Source organism: Echinops telfairi, unplaced genomic scaffold (genome assembly GCF_000313985.2).
Source record: "Echinops telfairi isolate 266 unplaced genomic scaffold, ASM31398v2 ScPeMD7_7472;HRSCAF=8510, whole genome shotgun sequence".
Taxonomy (NCBI): domain Eukaryota; kingdom Metazoa; phylum Chordata; class Mammalia; order Afrosoricida; family Tenrecidae; genus Echinops; species Echinops telfairi.
In genome coordinates this window covers 2,437,798-2,458,047 of record NW_022111376.1, presented here as the reverse complement: position 1 = coordinate 2,458,047, position 20,250 = coordinate 2,437,798, and the positions used below count along the sequence as shown (strand labels likewise).

The 20,250-nt window shown below is 62.8% G+C and overlaps 1 protein-coding gene across 2 annotated transcripts in view; it reads left to right on the top strand.

Moving 5' to 3' along the window:
- Positions 1-4,153: 4,153 nt before the first annotated feature.
- Positions 4,154-20,250, top strand: part of FLNA (filamin A) — an 18,167-nt gene continuing 2,070 nt past the window's right edge. Inside the window, exons 1-42 of one of the 2 annotated variants that reach the window (XM_004717559.2) lie at positions 4,154-4,640; positions 6,950-7,198; positions 7,287-7,384; positions 7,469-7,616; positions 8,010-8,128; positions 8,217-8,294; positions 8,380-8,542; positions 8,617-8,817; positions 9,232-9,369; positions 9,444-9,567; positions 9,649-9,785; positions 9,868-10,061; positions 10,145-10,258; positions 10,360-10,503; positions 11,118-11,241; positions 11,327-11,487; positions 11,572-11,662; positions 11,759-11,928; positions 12,050-12,167; positions 12,261-12,523; positions 12,655-13,252; positions 13,333-13,506; positions 13,588-13,750; positions 13,830-13,990; positions 14,079-14,249; positions 14,395-14,518; positions 14,607-14,763; positions 14,847-15,036; positions 15,148-15,171; positions 16,647-16,894; positions 16,974-17,069; positions 17,146-17,248; positions 17,344-17,484; positions 17,585-17,713; positions 18,018-18,191; positions 18,286-18,447; positions 18,534-18,737; positions 18,810-18,962; positions 19,033-19,155; positions 19,256-19,522; positions 19,618-19,755; positions 19,840-19,955. In XM_004717559.2, coding sequence (XP_004717616.1) covers positions 4,268-4,640; positions 6,950-7,198; positions 7,287-7,384; positions 7,469-7,616; positions 8,010-8,128; positions 8,217-8,294; positions 8,380-8,542; positions 8,617-8,817; positions 9,232-9,369; positions 9,444-9,567; positions 9,649-9,785; positions 9,868-10,061; positions 10,145-10,258; positions 10,360-10,503; positions 11,118-11,241; positions 11,327-11,487; positions 11,572-11,662; positions 11,759-11,928; positions 12,050-12,167; positions 12,261-12,523; positions 12,655-13,252; positions 13,333-13,506; positions 13,588-13,750; positions 13,830-13,990; positions 14,079-14,249; positions 14,395-14,518; positions 14,607-14,763; positions 14,847-15,036; positions 15,148-15,171; positions 16,647-16,894; positions 16,974-17,069; positions 17,146-17,248; positions 17,344-17,484; positions 17,585-17,713; positions 18,018-18,191; positions 18,286-18,447; positions 18,534-18,737; positions 18,810-18,962; positions 19,033-19,155; positions 19,256-19,522; positions 19,618-19,755; positions 19,840-19,955 — 7,023 coding nt within the window. In that variant the 5' untranslated portion in view covers positions 4,154-4,267. The remainder of the gene's footprint in view (positions 4,641-6,949; positions 7,199-7,286; positions 7,385-7,468; positions 7,617-8,009; positions 8,129-8,216; positions 8,295-8,379; positions 8,543-8,616; positions 8,818-9,231; positions 9,370-9,443; positions 9,568-9,648; positions 9,786-9,867; positions 10,062-10,144; positions 10,259-10,359; positions 10,504-11,117; positions 11,242-11,326; positions 11,488-11,571; positions 11,663-11,758; positions 11,929-12,049; positions 12,168-12,260; positions 12,524-12,654; positions 13,253-13,332; positions 13,507-13,587; positions 13,751-13,829; positions 13,991-14,078; positions 14,250-14,394; positions 14,519-14,606; positions 14,764-14,846; positions 15,037-15,147; positions 15,172-16,646; positions 16,895-16,973; positions 17,070-17,145; positions 17,249-17,343; positions 17,485-17,584; positions 17,714-18,017; positions 18,192-18,285; positions 18,448-18,533; positions 18,738-18,809; positions 18,963-19,032; positions 19,156-19,255; positions 19,523-19,617; positions 19,756-19,839; positions 19,956-20,250) is intronic. The other variant, XM_004717560.3, reaches the window with a different exon arrangement.

The following is a 20,250-nucleotide window of genomic DNA, read 5'->3' as shown; positions in this document are numbered from 1 at the left end:
TATGGGTCAAAGCCAACTCAATGGCACTTACAACGGAGGAGGACAGAAAAGATCAGAGTGCCTTGTGGGTAGTAAGAGGAGCCTGCTGGTACTGGTAGGCTATGCCTTGGATTGCTACCCTCAAGGTCAGGGCTTCAAACCGACCTCGAAACAAAGGTGAGATTGTCCAAGCTTGGGAATCCTATCCCACAATACTATGCAGCGAAATACATTCGGTAGCAGGGGGGTTGTAGCCCTGGAGGTGTAGTGAGTTGCTGACCTCAAGGTCTAGAAACTATCAGAAGCTTCCAAAAAGTTTTAGTACCCGAAACGCACAAGGGGTCTACCCTGTCCTGTAGGGTCGCTATGCGTCGTCGACTCTATGGCAGTGAGCTTGGTTTTGTGAAGGGACACAGGCTTCTTTTGTGGGTTGCTTGTTTCAGTTTTATCTGTGTGCACTCTCAGAGTGTGTATAATGGCTCAGGGTGTAAAAGGGTCTTGTTGTGGGCCAAATGTTCAAAGGAGCACCACCTAGTACAGCTTTCCCTGAGGCAGAGACAGGCAATGTAGCCTGACGAAGGAAGGCAATGGCACTTTGAAGAGGAAGGCACAGGCAAGGCTGTGCCAGGGTGTGGCTGCATGTGATGGGGGTGTGAATTCAGAGATTCCAGGTCACACAGCGACCGCCTGCCTGACACGCCGCCGCAGGAGCAGATCCAGGGGTGGGTTCAGGTTGTCTGCTCATCTGGGCCTCGGTGGCTCCAGTGCAGTAGCACAGGCTTGTTCCCAGTCAGCACTCACAGAGCACCTGCCCCTGACCGATGCCCCTAGGGCTCCAGACACCCACTGGGGCGGAGATGGGGACCCTGCTAGGGGCTGCTGCTCTGGGGGGGGGGCGCTCCCTGGGAGAGATAGTCTTTCCAGTTGGCGAACTCTTGGCTCCTCCAAGTTCCTGGCGCTGGCGTGGGGCCTGCAGACCCTGAAGGCGCCCGGGCGCGTCCCCCACCCCCCCACCCGCGTGCTGGCGGCCTCGCCGGGTGAGCTCATCCCGGTGGGGGTGGGGGTTCGGGGGGCGGTGTCGCCTGTGAGGCCTGGGCGCTCCAGCTCGTCGCGCACCCCCGCCCCCGACTTCTGGGCGATTTTACCAATTAAGGCGTTCTCGCCGGGCCGGGCCGGGCGGCGCGGGGCGGGCGCGGGGCGGGGGTGCGGCCAACAAGAAGGCGGGCAGCGGCGGGCCATTCGCGTGGAGGCGCACTGCGCGCAGTGGACTAGCGAGCGGGTAAGAGCAAGGCACGGGCGCGACAGGCAACCAGGCGCCACCCCGCGGTCGCCGGCAGCCCGCAGAGACAGCAGGTGAGCGCGGGAGGCCAGCCGCGCGGGGCCTGGGGCGTGGGTGGTGAAGGTGGCGATGGCGTGCGCCTTGCTCGGCCAGGTGGAGTTGGGCGCAGGATTCGCGGTCCCGAGCTTCCCTGGCGCGGGCGGGTCTGTGCCAAGGAGACCCGGAGCCATGGCCGAGGGTCCCTGCACACTTGGCAAGCCAGAGCCAGGCTCCTTGGGGGCTGAGCGTGAGTGGCCACCTGGGAGCTAGGGCGCCCACTGCTCCCTGCTGGTTCCGGGCTGCCACGCCCGGTGAAGCTGGGGTGGGGGTGTGGCCGGGCCTCCAGACTTGATCCCGCGGCTTTGTGCAGCTCAGGACCTGAGCCATCGGCTGAGCCCCAAGACACCGGAACCGAGGCTGGGAAAAGCTGGTCAAGTCAGCTGGCCTGTCTTTGGGCCGTGTGTACATGGTGCGCGCGGCCAAGGTGGATACAGAGAAGCTGTTTGGAAAAGGGCGCCCTCTCCCAGCCTCACGCAGATTCCCTGCGCCAACCCGGGCCCAGTCTGGTTGTGCCAGGCATCTGCCTCGGGCCCTCATGTCCTTCCTGGCCAGCAGGCCTACAACCAGCTGGCACCAGGGGAATTCCAGTTGAATAGCCCCTGCACTCGGGGGCCCCCTCTGGAGGGCCAGGCCTGGGGTCTGAGAGCCGGCGTGGGGGCGGAGCAGGGTGGGTCTCACATCCAAGAATCTACTCCAAATAAGGGAAAATATGAAAGCGCTGGATTTTGGCTTCCTGAGACTGCCCGATCTGGGGGCTTGGGGGTGGGGCGCCATCTGGTGGATATACTCTGTCCTCTAGGTGCAAGGACCCTCTGCATGTCCACCCTTCACGCCCCAAATAGGGACAGCCTGGGGCTAGCTGGGCTGGAGAAAGACGAGGCAGGCTTTCTACTCCCGTAAAGAGTTACGGTATGGGAAACCCACAATGGCTGTTCTACCCTGTCTTATAGAGTTCGAATCCACTCGATGCCATGAGTTTGGGGCAGGGGGTGGTGTTGAGGGCTGGAAGGCAGGACACCCTGCCTTCTGCATCCGTTGCTGCTGACACTGACCACTGAAGAGTTCCAGGCGCCCTTTCCCTATCCTGTCTGACGGCTAAGGAATAGATGTCCACATCCTAAGGGCCCTGTTAAATGCACTAAGTAGAGAGAGAATCACTTCTTGGATGAATGTCCATGCTGGAAACCTAGGTTGCCAGTTGGGGGCAGGGTACGGAGATATTGGGCAGATAACAATGAAGATAGCCTGGAAGACAAGGGCTCCTACAGGGCCCCCTTTATAACCTCCCTTCACCTTTGACAATCAGAGGGGAGAGTGTTGGAGAGTGGGTCTTAGGACTGGGGAATGCCATTTGGAGCCCGTGCCACCACCATTGGTGGGGGAAATCCTATTAGGGGCCATGCAGACACCCAGGGCCAAACAAGCATCAACCATATTTGGACATGACATGCTGGAGTCCCCAGGCCCCCTACTCCCACCAATCTAGCCCAGAATGGCACCACACTGAGCCTGCACCTGCGTCAGAGACCCCAGCAGGAGGCCTCGAGACACTTACCAAGGGGAAGCCAGTGACACAGGGGGAGGCGGTCCTGGGGGGGCAGGTTGTCCCTCTCTTCACATCTTCGCAGTACACAGGGTGGCGCTGTGCTGGGACAGGCCCCTCGTCCCTTCTCCACAGGGCCTCCCACAGTCTCAAATGATCTGCCTTTGGGACACATCCCCAGCTCCTCAGAAGCCTCTCTTGCCTTCTACTCCTTGGGCCACCCTGCATTGCCTCTGTGCCCCACGCTGCTCACCCCACCCACTAATCAACAGCCTACCAAGTCAGCTTTAAGAATCCCGGCTCCTAGCAGGCCTTTTAGTCTCTAGAAAGCCAACTTCCAACTCAGTTCTATGCCAATGTGTCAGGAGACCAAGCCCCTGTGCCCTCCTTCCCGCCCAGTCCCACAGGTAGGTGGTGAGGTGCGGGCAGGCAGCCTCACTCCATCGTCCCCACCTCGCATGGCATCCTGTCCTCTGCCAGGGCCCACTGGCACGCCTGGCCCCTTCGAGGGCTGGCTGAGAGCTCCTGGAGCGCCTGTTGGCGGCCTCCTGGCCCAGTGCCCCACTTCCTCCCCTGGCAAGCAGGCAGGGAGGCGGCGGTGGGCGCCGCCCATGTGGGAAGGCGAGGGGGTCTGAAGACTCCTTGCCTGGGCCGGCCAGGACAAAGGTCTGGGAAGTGGCCGGCCTGTGGGCTGGGCCCCTCGCGTGGCCGCCGTTCCCTCTCGCTCTCCACGCAGGGGCCTCGGATGGGAGGCTGGCCCTGGGCAGCGCTGGCCCCAAGGGTCCGCTCTGGGTCCTCGGTCTTTTCCTAGGTACCCAGGCGCCGACGCAGGGGACCTGTGCAGGGACCCGAGTGGAGGCCCACGCAACTTCCAGGGCGCGCGCTATCCTAAACCCAACCCAGGCAGGAAAGTCCCTGTATGGCGTGGACTCAGCCACCTAGCTGTCCCGCACATGACGCTGCTCAGTCTTCCCAGTCCTAGGGCCCCACGCGCGTTTCTCTGGGTGCAGATTCGAGGCCCAGGCACAGACTGGTGGCCCAGGCGCGTCCTCGTCCCTTTTAGGCTGGCCATCCTCCCCAGAGCCCAGGGGGGTCCCGCGACCGCCAAGGGCCAACTGGATAACGCGGGTGTCGCAGGGGGCATTCCGACGGGCGGGGCAGGCCGGACGCGCCCCTGGAAACCCCGCCCCTCCTCAGCCCCGCCCCCGAGCTCCGCCCTCCACCCGCATTTAAAGGGCTCGTTCTCTCCGCAGCCCAACCTCTGCTCTCGGCCTCTGTCAGTGCGATCCTGGGTGCCTGCGACTTTAATTAAAGGGCCGTCCCCTCTCCAAGACTGCAGCACCGCCCCCGGCTCCTCGCGCCTCAAAATGAGTAGCTCACACTCCCGGGCGGGCCAGAGCGCGGCGGGCGCGGCTCTGGGTGGAGGCGCCGACACGCGGGACTCCGAGATGCCGGCTACTGAGAAGGACCTGGCGGAGGACGCTCCGTGGAAGAAGATCCAGCAGAACACGTTCACGCGCTGGTGCAACGAGCACCTCAAGTGCGTGAGCAAGCGCATCGCCAACCTGCAGACGGACCTGAGCGATGGGCTGCGGCTCATCGCGCTGCTCGAGGTGCTCAGCCAGAAGAAGATGCACCGTAAGCACAACCAGCGGCCGACCTTTCGTCAAATGCAGCTGGAGAACGTGTCCGTGGCGCTCGAGTTCCTGGACCGCGAGAGCATCAAGCTCGTGTCCATCGGTGAGGGCCCCACGCGCGCTCCCCGCCCGCCCCTCGCCGGCCTCGAACAAAGGCGCCCGCGGACCGCTAGGCGCCCCGCCCGCTGGCCCGCTGGCCCGCACCCAGCTGAGCTCACCGTCTCTGCTGGCTGCGCCTGAGCGAGCCAGGGACCGGGGCGCGGCGGTCCGGGAGCCCCAGGTCCGGGCCCATTGTCTAGGCCTCACGCTCACTCAGGCCTGATTGGCACACTCCAACTCCCAGTTTAAGGCGGGCCCCGGACCTTGGGAGCAATAGGCGATGTCTGGCCCGCAAAGGGAGCCTGCGCCTGCAGTCGCTTTTGGCAGCACCTTGCTTGCGCTTCGTCTTGGGCAGCGCTTGCTTCGTGGAGGGCCAACCAATGTTCTGTCACTGGGCGGGATAGGCTGGCCTGCGGAGGCCGGAGGCCGCCTGGAGCATCCTCTCCAGATGGGGGCCCCTAGGTGGGGAGAAGAGCCAAGGATGGAGCCAGAGGTCCTGCGGTTCTCCCTGTTGCCCCACATGGGTCGTCCTGAACCCAGACCCTGCGTGACAGAGGCGAAGGTGCCCCCACCACACAGAGGGCAGGTCCCAAGGGTGGCAGCTATTTCCGCTAAATGCCAAGCAAGATGAGGCCCACCCCTCAGTTCCAGCCTCAGTCTAGTCAAGCTGAGTCATCTCAGATCCCTAGGGGTGGGGGTAGGGGGGCAACCGGATGTGGGGAGGCAGGGGGACCACACCCCAGTTCTGTGGTGGGGGGGTCTCCTCCTCTCTGCTCCTTCCCCTCCTCCCTCTTTCAAGCTGGCTGGAGCAGGCCTGGTTCCCAGTGCTTTGCCATATAAGGCAAAAAAATGTTGGAAAGCAGCAGTGATTAAGGGAGGGTGGGGGCGGGGCCATCCTACCAGGCATTCTCCCCGCCCAGGCCTCTTCCCTTCTTCCTTTCCTAGGGGGAAGGGGGCCCCCCTGCAGAGTCTGGCCTAATATGGATCAAGGGCAGGCCCAGCAATGTGGGGGCCTGGCCTGGCCTCTCTGGACCTTGCCAGGACTACCCTGTAGCCTGGACCTGAGCCCTGCTCCCCACGCCCCGCTTAAGGGAAGGACCAGGTCTGGGGTCGGCGGGCCCTCTGGGCTGCCCAACTGGTCCTGGAGGCTCTGGACCACCCCCCCCAGGCCACTGTGGCCCATTGATGGCCCCTTCTGAAGGGGCCCACCCCCTCCTCACCTTGCCTCCCTCCCCCGCTGACTCAGCAGACCCTACCACCTCTGCTTAGGGGACTTTCAACCCCAGAGGGGATTCCAAAGACCACTCCTAGAAAGCCCACCTGCAGGTCTCCTCCCCTCTGTGCAGCACCCCACCCCCCAGCAGATGGGGGCGGGTGGGGCCCAGGATTGCCATGGTGACAGGGGTGCTGGGTGCCCGCCCAGGGTGGAGGAGGCACTACCCCTAACCACTTCCCCTGTGGTGATCTGGGCGGCCACCCATGGCCCAGACACCCGCTAGGGTGGTGGCATGGGGGGCTGGTGGGCGGCCCCAGCTGAGCTCTGCTGAGGCTGCAGGAGTTGGGGCGCCCTACCCGCAAACCCCCTGCTGTCCCCCACCCCAGCTCGCTGGGCACGCCCCTGCTCCCGTGGGGGGAGGAAGGCCTCAGGATGGCCTTGTGCCAGGCAGTCACCCCCGGCAAGCCCCAGTGAGTCAAGTCCAGGCCGCCCACCCGCTGAGTCCTCCAGGCCCCTCCCTTGCCCTAGCCTGCAGGGCCACCCGCTGTCAATTTAGCTGAGAGTGGGGGCTCCACGCACTATCACATAACTAAGGAGTCCTTGCCCAACACCTTCACTTCCCGACCCCACCCCCACCCCAGGGCAGCAGTGGAGTTTCCCAACCTTCAGATGGCCTTCCGCCCCCTGGCTCCCATCCGCACCCCATGCCTCCAGCACAGGGTTGGGCTCAGCTTCTGGGCTCTACTGCTACCTGCCCCCCTCCCCAGGCCCCCCAGAGATGGGTGAAGGCCACGGGTGCACGACACTCACCGGTCACCCTTGGGAGCCTGCCTGTCCAGACCCTCCCTGGCCCTGCCCAGGGCTGCGCCCGGGTTGCCTCTGGCCCCCACGGACCCCAGACTGAGCTCTATTGTGATGTGTGTCAAGAGGCGTCTGCCCCTCACCTCTGTACCCCCCCACGTCCCGCCCTGCAGCCCCCAGGCTGGGGGGCCAATGGCCCTGGCCATGCACAACCCCCTCTGGGACTGAGGGTTCACCTCCACCCTGGGCTGCTAGGCCCCTCGCCGACCTGGGGCCGCCACTCCTGTCCCGCACAGATAGTAAGGCCATCGTGGATGGGAACTTGAAGCTGATCCTGGGCCTCATCTGGACCTTGATCCTGCACTACTCCATCTCCATGCCCATGTGGGACGAGGAGGAGGACGAGGAGGCCAAGAAGCAGACGCCGAAGCAGAGGCTCCTGGGCTGGATCCAGAACAAGCTGCCCCAGCTGCCCATCACCAACTTCAGCCGCGACTGGCAGAGTGGCCGCGCCCTGGGCGCGCTGGTGGACAGCTGTGCCCCAGGTGAGGCGGGGCGGGACCCACCAGGGTGGGGGAGGACTCTGCGGGTGCCTGCGGCCCAGGGGGGCTCACAGCTGTCCCCTCCCTGCAGGCCTGTGTCCCGACTGGGACTCCTGGGACGCCAGCAAGCCTGTGAACAATGCTCGGGAGGCCATGCAGCAGGCCGACGACTGGCTGGGCGTCCCTCAGGTATTTGCCAGGCTGACCAAGGTTGGATACAGTAGCCATCAAGGTGCAGGGGCTCCATGATTCCTGTCTCCCCCCCTGTGGCAGGTGATCACCCCTGAAGAGATTGTGGACCCCAATGTCGACGAGCACTCCGTCATGACCTACCTGTCCCAGTTCCCGAAGGCCAAACTGAAGCCAGGCGCGCCCCTGCGGCCCAAACTCAACCCAAAGAAAGCACGTGCCTATGGGCCAGGTGAGGGGGGCAGGGCGGCCTTCCCTGCGGGCACCTTGCCTCCATCAGGTGGTTTCGGCTCCTCCAGCTGCCCAAGCTGGTCATACCAGAGCCCACTGAGGCTAATGCGGCTGAGCCAGGCTCAGGCAACAGATCTGCTGTGGGAACACTGGGAATCAGGGACCCAGGCAGGGGCTTGCATGAACAGGGTGGCAGAGCTAGTATTCCAGAAACAGACCAGGTCTGCCCCACAGCTCTGTGCAGCTTGGTCCTCCTGATAGGCTTCCTGCCATGGGTGTATAAGGTGCTTGGCTAAAAAGGCAAAGGAGGAGGGAGACATCCTGGTCCCCAGGGTGAGGGGTGGCGGGTGGAGCCATTTGTGCAGTGGCCTTATAGCCTCCTTCCTGCTCCTAGGCATTGAGCCCACAGGCAATATGGTGAAGAAGCGGGCAGAGTTCACTGTGGAGACCCGAAGTGCTGGCCAGGGCGAGGTCCTGGTGTACGTAGAGGACCCAGCGGGCCACCAGGAGGAGGTAGGGATGCCAGTAGGCAGGAGGGGACTGTGGCAGGCCCCATTGGGTGGGGCACCTCTCAGCAGAGGATCATGGGCTTCCCTCACAGGCAAAGGTGACTGCCAACAATGACAAGAACAGGACCTTCTCTGTCTGGTACATCCCTGAGGTGACGGGCACCCACAAGGTGAGCCCTCAGCCCCCAAGAAGCTGGGAAGGGGTGGCTGCAGGGCCCCAGCCTGGTCCTCACAGCTGGCCCCTCCTGGAAACAGGTCACCGTGCTCTTCGCCGGCCAGCACATTGCCAAGAGTCCCTTTGAGGTGTATGTGGACAAGTCGCAGGGTGATGCCAGCAAGGTGACTGCCCAGGGTCCTGGTTTGGAGCCCAGTGGCAACATTGCCAACAAGACTACGTACTTTGAAATCTTCACAGCCGGTAAGCAGATGGCCGAGGGGGGCGCGGTGGAGGGAGCTGTGGTGGGTCCCCAGCTGAGCCAACACTCCCGGCAGGAGCGGGCACGGGCGAGGTCGAGGTCACCATTCAGGACCCCACTGGACAAAAGGGCACCGTGGAGCCTCAGGTGGAGGCCCGTCCCGACAGCACGTACCGCTGCAGCTACCAGCCCACCATGGAGGGTGCCCACACAGTTCATGTCACCTTTGCCGGCATCCCCATCCCTCGCAGCCCCTACACCGTCACTGTGGGCCAAGGTAGGCTGGCCCCGGCCTCCCTGGCCTCTGCCCTGGGTGTTTTGCGGCAGGGCAAGGGCTGGTTGGGTGGCCGGATGCAGCCTCACCCTCGGCCTCCTGCGCTTCCGCTGTTTGGCCGTGCCTTCTCTTCTCCCTGCGGCTCCCTGTCCTCCTCCTCTTGCCCGGTGGCACTCTGTCTTTCCTCTCCATGCTTCCACCTTCGGAAGAGCTCGGCCCAGCTGTCTAGAAACCTGCTGCTCTCTGCTCTGCCCTCAGGGCCACGGTACTTGGACCTGCCCTGTCTTCCGGGGGGTGGAGGTGGGGGGGCAGGGGCTGATGTGACAGCAGAACCAGGGGTCCCCCACCTGTGTCTGTCCTAGGGGGAGGGTGGGAGGGTTGGGTGACCTTGGCACTCACTGACCCCTTGGCCTACAGCCTGTAACCCTGGTGCCTGTCGGGCCATTGGCCGGGGACTGCAGCCCAAGGGTGTGCGGGTGAAGGAGACAGCCGACTTCAAGGTGCACACAAAGGGTGCAGGTAGCGGCGAGCTGAAAGTTACCGTCAAGGGCCCTAGTAAGTGAGGGGGGGAGCGAGGGGGGGCGGTAGGGGCCCCTGGAGCTCGGCCTGAGGTCCCTTATTTTTCACAGAGGGCGAGGAGCGGGTGAAGCAAAAGGACCTGGGCGATGGGGTCTATGGCTTTGAGTATTACCCTACGGTCCCTGGCACGTACACCGTCACCATCACGTGGGGTGGCCAGAATATTGCGCGCAGGTGAGGGGGGCCCTGGGGTCTTGCACAGGCCTGCTGCCCCCCTGGGTTGCACGTCTCACCCAGGTGGCTCTCTCCTTCCAGCCCTTTCGAGGTGAAGGTCAGCACTGAATGTGGCAACCAGAAGGTCCGGGCCTGGGGCCCTGGGCTGGAAGGTGGCGTTGTGGGCAAGTCAGCAGACTTCGTAGTGGAGGCCATCGGGGATGACGTGGGCACCTTGGGTAAGCTGTGGCTGGCTGGGGTGGGTCAGAGCCCTCTTCCTGCTCTGAGGCTCTGGGCACTGATGGTCTGGGACCCTCTCAGGCTTCTCGGTGGAAGGGCCATCCCAGGCCAAGATTGAGTGTGACGACAAGGGTGACGGCTCCTGTGACGTGCGTTACTGGCCCCAGGAGGCTGGCGAGTATGCGGTGCATGTGCTCTGCAACAGTGAGGACATCCGGCTCAGCCCCTTCATGGCAGACATCCGAGAGGCGCCTCAGGACTTCTACCCAGACAGGGTAAGCCAGCTAGGTGGCCCCGCCCACTGCCAGCCACTCTGCACCTCTGGCCCCTGCCCTGAGGTCTTGCTGGTCCCCGGTAGGTGAAGGCCCGAGGGCCTGGACTGGAGAAGACCGGCGTGGCAGTCAACAAGCCTGCGGAGTTTACAGTGGATGCCAAGCTTGGAGGGAAGGCCCCCCTCAAGGTCCAAGTGCAGGTGAAGTGTCCCCCACCCCAAGAAGCAGAGGGCAGGGCCTGGCACCCCAGGCCTAGAGCACTGACAAGCAGGCTGCTCCCTCCCTGTTCCCACATTCCTAGGACAATGAGGGCTGTCCTGTGGAGGCCACAGTCAAGGACAATGGCAAGGGCATGTACAGCTGCAGCTACGTGCCCAGGAAGCCCGGGAAGCACACGGCCATGGTGTCCTGGGGCGGCGTCAGCATCCCTAACAGCCCTTTCCGGGTGAGCAGCTGCTCGTCTGACTGGACCTAGCCAGGAGCTTGTTCGAAAGGGGGTCAGACAATATTTGTGGCCCGGGATCTGGCATCCTCAGCTCAGCGTCACCTTTTCAAGGGTCACCCATGTCCTAGCATGTATCAGGGCTCATTTTCTCGGTGACTGAGTCCCCATCTGGGATCCCAATGTAGCTGGAAGCTCATCTCTTAATAGTCATTCAAGACATGTCTACTTCTTCAGCAGTTTTGAATAGAGCGATGACGAACATGCTCCTTCAAGTATTAGTTTGGGGATCTACTTGAAATTCTCCAGGGTGACTACCTAGCAGGAGAATGGCCAGGCCCCGCGGGATTCCCTGGCAATGTCCGGGGACTCTGGTCTGCCCACACCTGCCACCGCTTTGGCTTTCCAGGCTTCTTCTGAGGCAGTTGCTTGCTAGAAGGTTGGCAGTCCAGTCTATCCCCAGGTGCCTTGAAAGAAAGGCCTGGGAAAGTTAGCCATTGAAACCCCGAGGGGTTCACTTCCCAGTTGGGCTACCCCTCTTCTCCGGCCACCTGGGTGAGGGCTCTGTTCCACCGGCCTTCCCCAGACTGGTCACACTGCACCTCCGCACCCTGCAGGTGAACGTGGGCGCTGGCAGCCACCCAAACAAGGTGAAAGTCTATGGTCCAGGCGTGGCCAAGACTGGGCTCAAGGCACACGAGCCCACCTACTTTACCGTGGACTGCACAGAGGCAGGCCAGGGTGCGTAGGGCGCTGGTGGGTATGGGGGCGGGTACAGGTGGGGTCAGCTCCATGTGACTGGCCTCCACCCCTTCACCTGTCACAGGCGACGTCAGCATTGGCATCAAATGTGCCCCTGGTGTGGTGGGCCCGGCCGAGGCTGACATTGACTTTGACATCATCCGCAATGACAATGACACGTTCACTGTTAAGTACACACCCCGTGGGGCTGGCAGCTACACCATCATGGTGCTCTTCGCTGACCAGGTGGGTACTGCTTGGCTCAACCCTCCTGGTTGCCGTGGGGTCCAGCTGCTTTCCTCACCTGCTGTCCCACCCCCATTCTTACAGGCCACCCCCACCAGCCCCATCAGGGTCAAGGTGGAACCCTCCCATGATGCCAGCAAGGTGAAGGCAGAGGGTCCTGGCCTCAGCCGCACTGGTGAGCAGACCTCTAACCTGGGGAGGGCAGGCCTGGGGGCTAGGGTGATTGGGGATCTGGGCCAAGGCACACTTACAAGGCCACTGTGTCCCTCAGGAGTCGAGCTCGGCAAACCCACCCACTTCACGGTCAATGCCAAAGCCGCTGGCAAAGGCAAGCTGGACGTGCAGTTCTCGGGCCTGGCCAAGGGGGACGCGGCACGGGACGTGGACATTGTAGATCACCATGACAACACATACACGGTCAAGTACACCCCTGTGCAGCAGGTAGGTGTTTGGGCATAGCAGGCAGGGCAGGGACCTGCCTGGGGCCACCCTCCTAAGCACTGCCCCTTCTCCGGCGGGGCCCTGGACCAAGGCCTGAGGATTGTCCTCTCTACCTCTCCAGGGCCCAGTGGGCATCAATGTTACTTATGGAGGGGATCCCATCCCCAAGAGCCCCTTCTCTGTTGGGGTGTCCCCCAGCTTGGACCTCAGCAAGATCAAGGTGTCAGGCCTGGGAGAAAGTAAGTCACAGGGGGTGGAGGCTGTGGCCCCCGGGTGGCCTGAACTGGATGCCACAGCCAGTTCCCTCCCACCGCTTTTTGTTGTCCCCATAGAGGTGGACGTCGGCAAAGACCAGGAGTTCACAGTCAAGTCCAAGGGGGCTGGTGGCCAAGGCAAAGTGGCAGCCAAGATCATGGGCCCTTCCGGCACCATGGTGCCCTGCAAGGTGGAGCCTGGCCTAGGGACTGACAACAGCCTGGTGCGCTTTGTGCCCCGGGAGGAGGGGCCCTACGAGGTGGAGGTGACCTATGATGGAGTGCCCGTGCCTGGCAGCCCCTTCCCGCTGGAGGCCGTGTCCCCTACTAAGCCCGGCAAGGTAAGAGGGCCTGGAGTAGGGACCCCATCGTCTGAAGTTCTGCCCTAGCTGCCTTCCTTCGTGCTCTCTGAGCACTGATCCAGCCTCCTGTGCTCGGCTCCTGACCTCCTCTCCTTCCTTCCTACCCACAGGTGAAGGCCTTCGGGCCTGGGCTGCAGGGAGGTAGTGCGGGCTCCCCTGCTCGCTTCACCATTGATACCAAAGGGGCAGGCACGGGCGGCCTGGGTCTGACAGTAGAGGGGCCATGTGAAGCCCAGCTCGAGTGTCTGGACAACGGCGACGGTACGTGCTCTGTGTCCTACGTGCCCACGGAGCCTGGTGACTACAACATCAACATCCTCTTCGCCGACACCCACATTCCTGGCTCTCCGTTCAAGGCCCATGTGGTGCCCTGCTTCGACGCGTCCAAGGTCAAGTGCTCGGGCCCTGGCCTGGAGCGGGCCACAGCTGGCGAGGTGGGCCAGTTCCAGGTGGACTGCTCCAGCGCTGGCAGCGCCGAGCTGACTATTGAGATCTGCTCCGAGGCGGGGCTGCCAGCTGAGGTGTACATCCAGGACCATGGCGATGGCACCCACACCATCACCTACATCCCACTCTGCCCCGGGTCTTACACCGTCACCATCAAGTACGGCGGCCAGCCTGTGCCCAACTTCCCTAGCAAGCTGCAGGTGGAGCCCGCTGTAGACACATCTGGTGTCCAGTGCTACGGGCCTGGTGTCGAGGGCCAAGGTGAGGGGCTGTCCTGGGAGACAGTGGGGCAGGGTAGTGCTCTTGGCCCTAGAACCCTAACTCCCTGCTGTGTCCTGCAGGTGTCTTCCGGGAAGCCACCACCGAGTTCAGTGTGGACGCCCGGGCTCTGACCCAGACTGGAGGGCCACACGTCAAGGCCCGCATTGCCAACCCCTCCGGGAACCTGACAGAGACGTTCGTGCGGGACTGTGGTGACGGCATGTACAAAGTGGAGTACACACCTTACGAGGAGGGTGAGTGTTGGGGCTGGGCCGCCAGTGGGCGGGCAGGCTAGTGGGCAGTGGCCAGGTACCTCCTGACTGGTCTGCCCCCAGGTCTGCACTCTGTGGATGTGACCTATGATGGCAGCCCTGTGCCCAGCAGCCCCTTCCAGGTGCCCGTGGCCGAGGGCTGTGACCCCTCCCGAGTGCGGGTGCATGGCCCTGGCATCCAGAGTGGCACCACCAACCAGCCCAACAAGTTCACTGTGGAGACCAGGTGAGGGTGCCTGCCTGGAAGGGAGGGGGCACGCCCTGGGGCATCTTCCAGGGAGTGACTGTTGTGTGTTTGGACCCAGGGGAGCAGGCACTGGGGGCCTGGGCCTGGCTGTCGAGGGCCCCTCTGAGGCCAAGATGTCCTGCATGGACAATAAGGATGGCAGCTGCTCAGTCGAGTACATACCTTATGAGGCTGGCACCTACAGTCTCAACGTCACCTACGGTGGCCGCCAAGTGCCAGGTGAGGGGAGGGCCACGGGACTGGGCTGGGTCACTCCCCTCTGTCCCACCTCACCTCATGTCACTGCTACCTTTTATCTGCCCTACAGGCAGTCCCTTCAAGGTCCCTGTGCATGATGTGACAGACGCATCCAAGGTGAAGTGTTCGGGGCGGGGCCTGAACTCAGGCAAGGTCCGAGCCAACCTTCCACAGTCCTTCCAAGTGGACACCAGCAAGGCGGGTGTTGCCCCACTCCAGGTCAAAGTGCAAGGCCCCAAAGGTCAGTGCCCTTGACCGGGGTGGTAGGTGGAGGGGAAAGAGCGGGTTAGAGAGTCTGAGATTGGCGCCTGGACCGGGGGGCCCTTCATATGGATGGGGAGATCATAGGGCAGGCAGGTTGATTCTGTGCTATGGGTCTGGGCCAGGCCTGGTGGAGCCAGTGGACGTGGTAGACAACGCTGATGGGACCCAGACTGTAAACTACGTGCCCAGCCGCGAGGGACCCTACAGCATTTCTGTTCTCTATGGGGACGACGAGGTCCCCCAAAGGTGAGGGGCCAGCCCTAGGCCTGCCAGAGGAGGAGTCTGGCTGGGTGCCGGGAGCTCTCTGACTGACCCCGACCCCCTGGCTCTACAGCCCCTTCAAGGTCAAGGTGCTGCCAACACATGATGCCAGTAAGGTGAAGGCCAGTGGCCCTGGCCTCAACACCACCGGTGTGCCAGCCAGCCTGCCTGTGGAGTTCACCATTGATGCCACTGATGCTGGGGAGGGCCTGTTGGCTGTGCAGATCACGGTGAGCCTTGCTCCTGGAACAGGGCCACGGAGGGGCAGGGCTGAGGACTTGGCCAACCGCTGCCTCTGTGCTACCCACGGCAGGACCCTGAGGGCAAGGCCAAGAAGACCCACATCCAAGACAACCAGGATGGCACCTACACGGTGGCCTATGTACCTGATGTGACTGGCCGCTACACCATCCTCATCAAGTATGGCGGCGATGAGATCCCCTTCTCCCCATACCGCGTGCGGGCCGTGCCCACAGGCGACGCCAGCAAGTGCACGGTGACAGGTGAGCACAGCCCCCAGGGGCTCGGGTATGCCTAGAAACGAGGGCCCGCTGCCCCTGGAGTGACTCACTTTCACTTGTCCTTTCTCCTTGCTCTCTGCCCTCTCACCTCAGTGTCAATCGGAGGTCACGGGCTAGGTAAGCTGCTTGCTGGGGCCACTCCCCATGCCCCTCCTGCCTTCTCTGTGCTCCCCCAAGGCAGTCTCTGCTACAGCTCTCTGGAGGGACGGGGGAGGGCTGCAGGGACCACAGAGGTTTGAGAATTTGGGGTACAGCCAGGAGCTTGCAGGGTGAAGTGCATTGTGAGGGCACCCCATTGTGGGAGCTTTGCGGTCTGGGGATTTTGGTGTCCCAGGGACATGCCTGGGATAGGGCAGCAGGTCCGTCTTCGGCCTCAAGGGCGCCTGTGCTGTGCATGAGCAGGAGCTGGGGTGCAGTGCCGTGCACCTGCTGCCTTCATGCTTGGGTGAACAGCCCCCCTGCCAGCTGCCCTTCTTTGCCTCCCACCCCCTGCAGTGACCTCAGGGAGGGTTGCCAGCCACTCCAGGGTTGCTGAGAGCTGGGGCAGGGCCTCCAAAGGCTACAGGCTAGGAAGGAGGTGCTGCTAGGTGAGCAGGGTGACAGTGTGTGTGCAGGATAGGGGGTTAACGGCTGTAGTAGGCTGGTGGGTGACGTGTATCTGTGTGGTGCGTGCACACAGGGTGGAGGAGGTAGGAGCTGCAGGCTGGGGGGAAAGGACAGGCATGTGTGCAGGAGTTTTATGCTGGGGGGCGGTTACAGATGTGTGTGCAAAGATGAGGGGAGGGGCATTTAGTCGCATACCTTGGAGTCCATGGTGGGGTTGAGACCTGCCTGAACGAGTGACCTCAGTTTGCCCAGCCTCTGTGTGGAGGATGGAGGCAGGGAGGGCAGGGGTCGTACAACAGTTGAGCATCTGGACTGGGCCAGTGGCCATGGACTTGAACTTGGAAAGTAACTGGGAGCCACTAGGGAGATGGCGAACAGATGCAGGGAAGCCTGTGGGCTCTGGTGAAAAGTAGGCCTGCGTCGTGCAACCCCTCAGCTGACAGCTTGCCCCAAGCCACCACACTCCTCGGCAGTGCACAGCGTCACTGGCCCTCCCCATCCTCAGCTGTTGCCCTGGCTGCGCGCTCTGTGCTAACCCCGCTGCCTGCCTGCTGCCCCTGCTCTTGGCTTGGCCAGCTGCCTGTCCTGCTGCTGCCTCTCAGTCATCAGGAAACTCCAGTGTCACCTTCAGGCCTGGGGGACACCACACCCCACGCTACCGCAGCACTCCCTCCGTCCACACGCAGGGCTGGGCTGCAGGTGGCAGCAGGGGCCCCTTGGCTGTGACCATAGCAGTGGTGGTGTGGACCTCCACGCCTTTTCTCCTTTCTCCCTGGTCCCCGGGTGCCACCTCTTGGGCCCCTCCCCATCAGGGACCATGCCGGAGGTGCCTCAGGAGAATGTTTCCTGCCTTCTGAGAAGCCACTCACTGTCCCCAGCTTGGAGGGCCAGGGGTGGGGGGCCTGGCCAGGATGGGCGGCTAGCGAGCAACTGGAACACCTAGCTCATGACTGCCCTCCCCTTGGGGACAAACCCTGCCCCCTCAGGTGCTGGCATCGGCCCCACCATCCAAATCGGGGAGGAGACCTTGATCACAGTAGATGCAAAGGCGGCCGGGAAGGGCAAGGTGACTTGCACCGTGTGCACACCCGACGGCTCAGAGGTAGACGTGGATGTGGTGGAGAACGAGGACGGCACCTTTGACATCTTCTACACGGCGCCGCAGCCTGGCAAATACATCATCTGTGTGCGCTTTGGCGGCGAGCACGTGCCCAACAGCCCCTTCCAAGTGACGGTAAGGGGCAGGTGGCACAGTGGGCAGGGGGTTCTGGGCTCGGGCGACGAGACTATAGCTCTCTTGCTTTGACCCACAGGCCCTGGCTGGTGATCAGCCCACCACTCAGCCGCCGTTGCGGCCGCAGCAGCTAGCCCCACAGTATACCTATGCCCAGGGTGGCCAGCAGACTTGGGTAGGCACTGCCTCCTCCTGGTGTGCCCAGCCCAGCCCTCCTTGAAGCCCTTCCCTCAGACTTGTCTTCTTTGCAGGCCCCCGAGGGACCCCTGGTGGGAGTCAACGGGCTGGACGTGACCAGCCTGCGGCCCTTCGATCTGGTCATCCCCTTCACCATCAAGAAGGGTGAGATTACCGGTAAGTGGCAACAAGGCAAGGGCAGGGCAGCCACAGGGCAAGAGCTCGGGGCTGCCCAGCAGGCTGCCCTGACCCAGCTCCTCTGCTGCCTGCAGGCGAGGTGCGCATGCCCTCGGGCAAGGTGGCCCAGCCTGCCATCACGGACAACAAGGATGGCACTGTGACGGTGCGCTATGCCCCCAGTGAGGCTGGCCTGCATGAGATGGACATCCGTTATGACAACATGCACATTCCAGGTGGGCCTGCCTGTCTTATTACCTCACCTTGGGCCAGGGCTGGGAGGGGCCGGGGTGAGGGGAGCAGAGACCCACACAGTCCTCCCCCTCCTTGCCTCAGGAAGCCCCTTGCAGTTCTATGTGGATTATGTCAACTGTGGCCATGTCACCGCCTATGGGCCTGGCCTCACCCACGGTGTGGTCAACAAGCCTGCCACCTTCACCGTCAACACCAAGGATGCAGGCGAGGGTGAGCCCTTCCTCTACCATCTTGGGGCCCGAGATACCCTCGGGTGGCTCAGGGCTGGACACGGGAGACATCCCAAATGGAGGCTCACTCTGAATAGACACCCCTCTCAACCCAAACGAGCCCCTTCAACAAATAGTCCCTAAACAGAGAGGACACCAAACCAAACTCTTGGCTCTAATCTTCCATCATAAGTAGATCCCCAGGCCTTTCTTCTCCGGCACTTTTAGTTGAGTGCAAAGCCCCTTCAATGGAGTTACACTCTGGCCTCTGCTTGGTGGCCGGGGCCCCTCATTCTTCTCTCCAGGAGGCTTGTCCCTGGCCATCGAAGGCCCATCCAAAGCTGAGATCAGCTGCACCGACAACCAAGATGGCACATGCAGCGTCTCCTACCTGCCTGTGCTGCCTGGCGACTACAGCATCCTCGTCAAGTACAATGAGCAGCACGTCCCAGGCAGCCCCTTCACTGCCAGGGTCACAGGTAGACTGCATGGGGGTCAGAAAGGGTGGGCAGGTAGGCACGCCCCTCCCATGGTTGGACTGGCAGTGATGGATGCCCATCCGCCCATGGCCAGGTGACGACTCGATGCGCATGTCCCACCTGAAGGTGGGCTCAGCCGCCGACATCCCCATCAACATCTCAGAGACGGACCTCAGCCTGCTGACAGCTACTGTGGTCCCGCCCTCGGGCCGAGAGGAACCCTGTTTGCTCAAGCGCCTACGCAATGGCCACGTGGGTAAGGAGCGGGCTGGCGGGCCAGCGGTGGGCCCGGGCCTTCAGCAAGCGGGGCTGACTTACCACCATTCCTTCCTGTTGTGCCAGGCATCTCATTCGTGCCCAAGGAGACCGGAGAGCACCTGGTGCACGTGAAGAAGAATGGGCAGCATGTAGCCAGCAGCCCCATCCCCGTGGTCATCAGCCAGTCGGAGATTGGGGATGCCAGCCGTGTGCGCGTCTCAGGCCAGGGCCTCCGTGAGGGCCACACCTTTGAGCCCGCGGAGTTCATCATTGATACACGGGATGCAGGTACGCAACAGCCCGCCAGTTGGCTGGGCAGCACCTGTGGTCGCCCCTGACTCAGGGTTGCCCCTCCTGCAGGTTATGGGGGTCTCAGCCTGTCCATCGAGGGTCCCAGCAAAGTAGACATCAACACAGAGGACCTGGATGACGGCACATGCAGGGTCACCTACTGCCCCACGGAGCCTGGCAACTACATCATCAACATCAAGTTCGCAGACCAGCACGTGCCCGGTGAGTGTGGCACGGTTCACCCTCCACCCAGAGCCATGGCAGCCCTGTAACCTGGGCCCTCCCCCTGCAGGCAGCCCCTTCTCAGTGAAGGTGACCGGCGAGGGCCGAGTGAAAGAGAGCATCACTCGGAGGCGACGAGCCCCCTCTGTGGCCAACGTTGGCAGCCACTGTGACCTTAGCCTGAAGATCCCAGGTAGGGCTAAGGGAATGCCTGGAAAAGGCCTGGTCACTCTGGCCAAGCAGCAGTGTGGGAAACTGGCTGCCTTCTCATCACTGTGCCTCTGGCCCTACAGAAATCAACATCCAGGACATGACCGCCCAGGTGACCAGCCCATCAGGCAAGAGCCACGAGGCCGAGATTGTGGAGGGGGAGAAGCACACCTACTGCATTCGGTTCGTGCCGGCTGAGATGGGCACCCACACAGTCAGCGTCAAGTACAAGGGCCAGCATGTGCCCGGAAGCCCCTTCCAGTTCACCGTGGGGCCCCTGGGGGAAGGGGGTGCCCACAAGGTCCGAGCTGGGGGCCCTGGCCTGGAGAGGGCCGAAGCTGGAGTGCCAGGTAGGGTACTAGGGCCCCTGGACAAGCCTTGGGCGGGAACAAGGTTGGGGGAGTGAGGAACAGACCTCCTGAGCATGCGGCTTCCATCCCTGCAGCCGAGTTCAGCATCTGGACCAGGGAGGCCGGGGCCGGGGGTCTGGCCATTGCTGTCGAGGGGCCCAGCAAGGCTGAGATTTCCTTCGAGGACCGCAAGGACGGCTCCTGTGGTGTGGCATATGTGGTCCAGGAGCCAGGTACTGGAGGGACCAGGGAGGCAGAACCCTAATGCCACAGACCCAGGGCCTCCCAGCCCAGCCTCCCACTCTCTCCCTGCCCAGGTGACTACGAGGTCTCCGTCAAGTTCAATGAGGAGCACATCCCCGACAGCCCCTTCGTGGTGCCCGTGGCCTCTCCGTCTGGTGACGCCCGCCGCCTCACTGTTTCTAGTCTTCAGGTGAGGCACTGAGAGAAACCACCAGGACCGGGACCCCTGCCATCCCGTCAGGCCTGGACGCCTGGACCAGACCAGAGGCGCCCAAAGGCGCGCTGTGCAGGCCCGTTCCGACTCCAGGCGCCCCACTCAGCCTCTGCTCTGGTCGGTGCGCCCACGCCCAGCGGCAGGCGGCAGGGCCCACCCCGCCTAGCAAGTGGGGTTTTTCTCGTGCCTCAGGTCTAAAGGCTTGGAACAGAAGCCCGTGCCCCTTGAGCACCAGGGCTGAGGTCTAAAGAGGGAGAGCCTGTCACCGCCC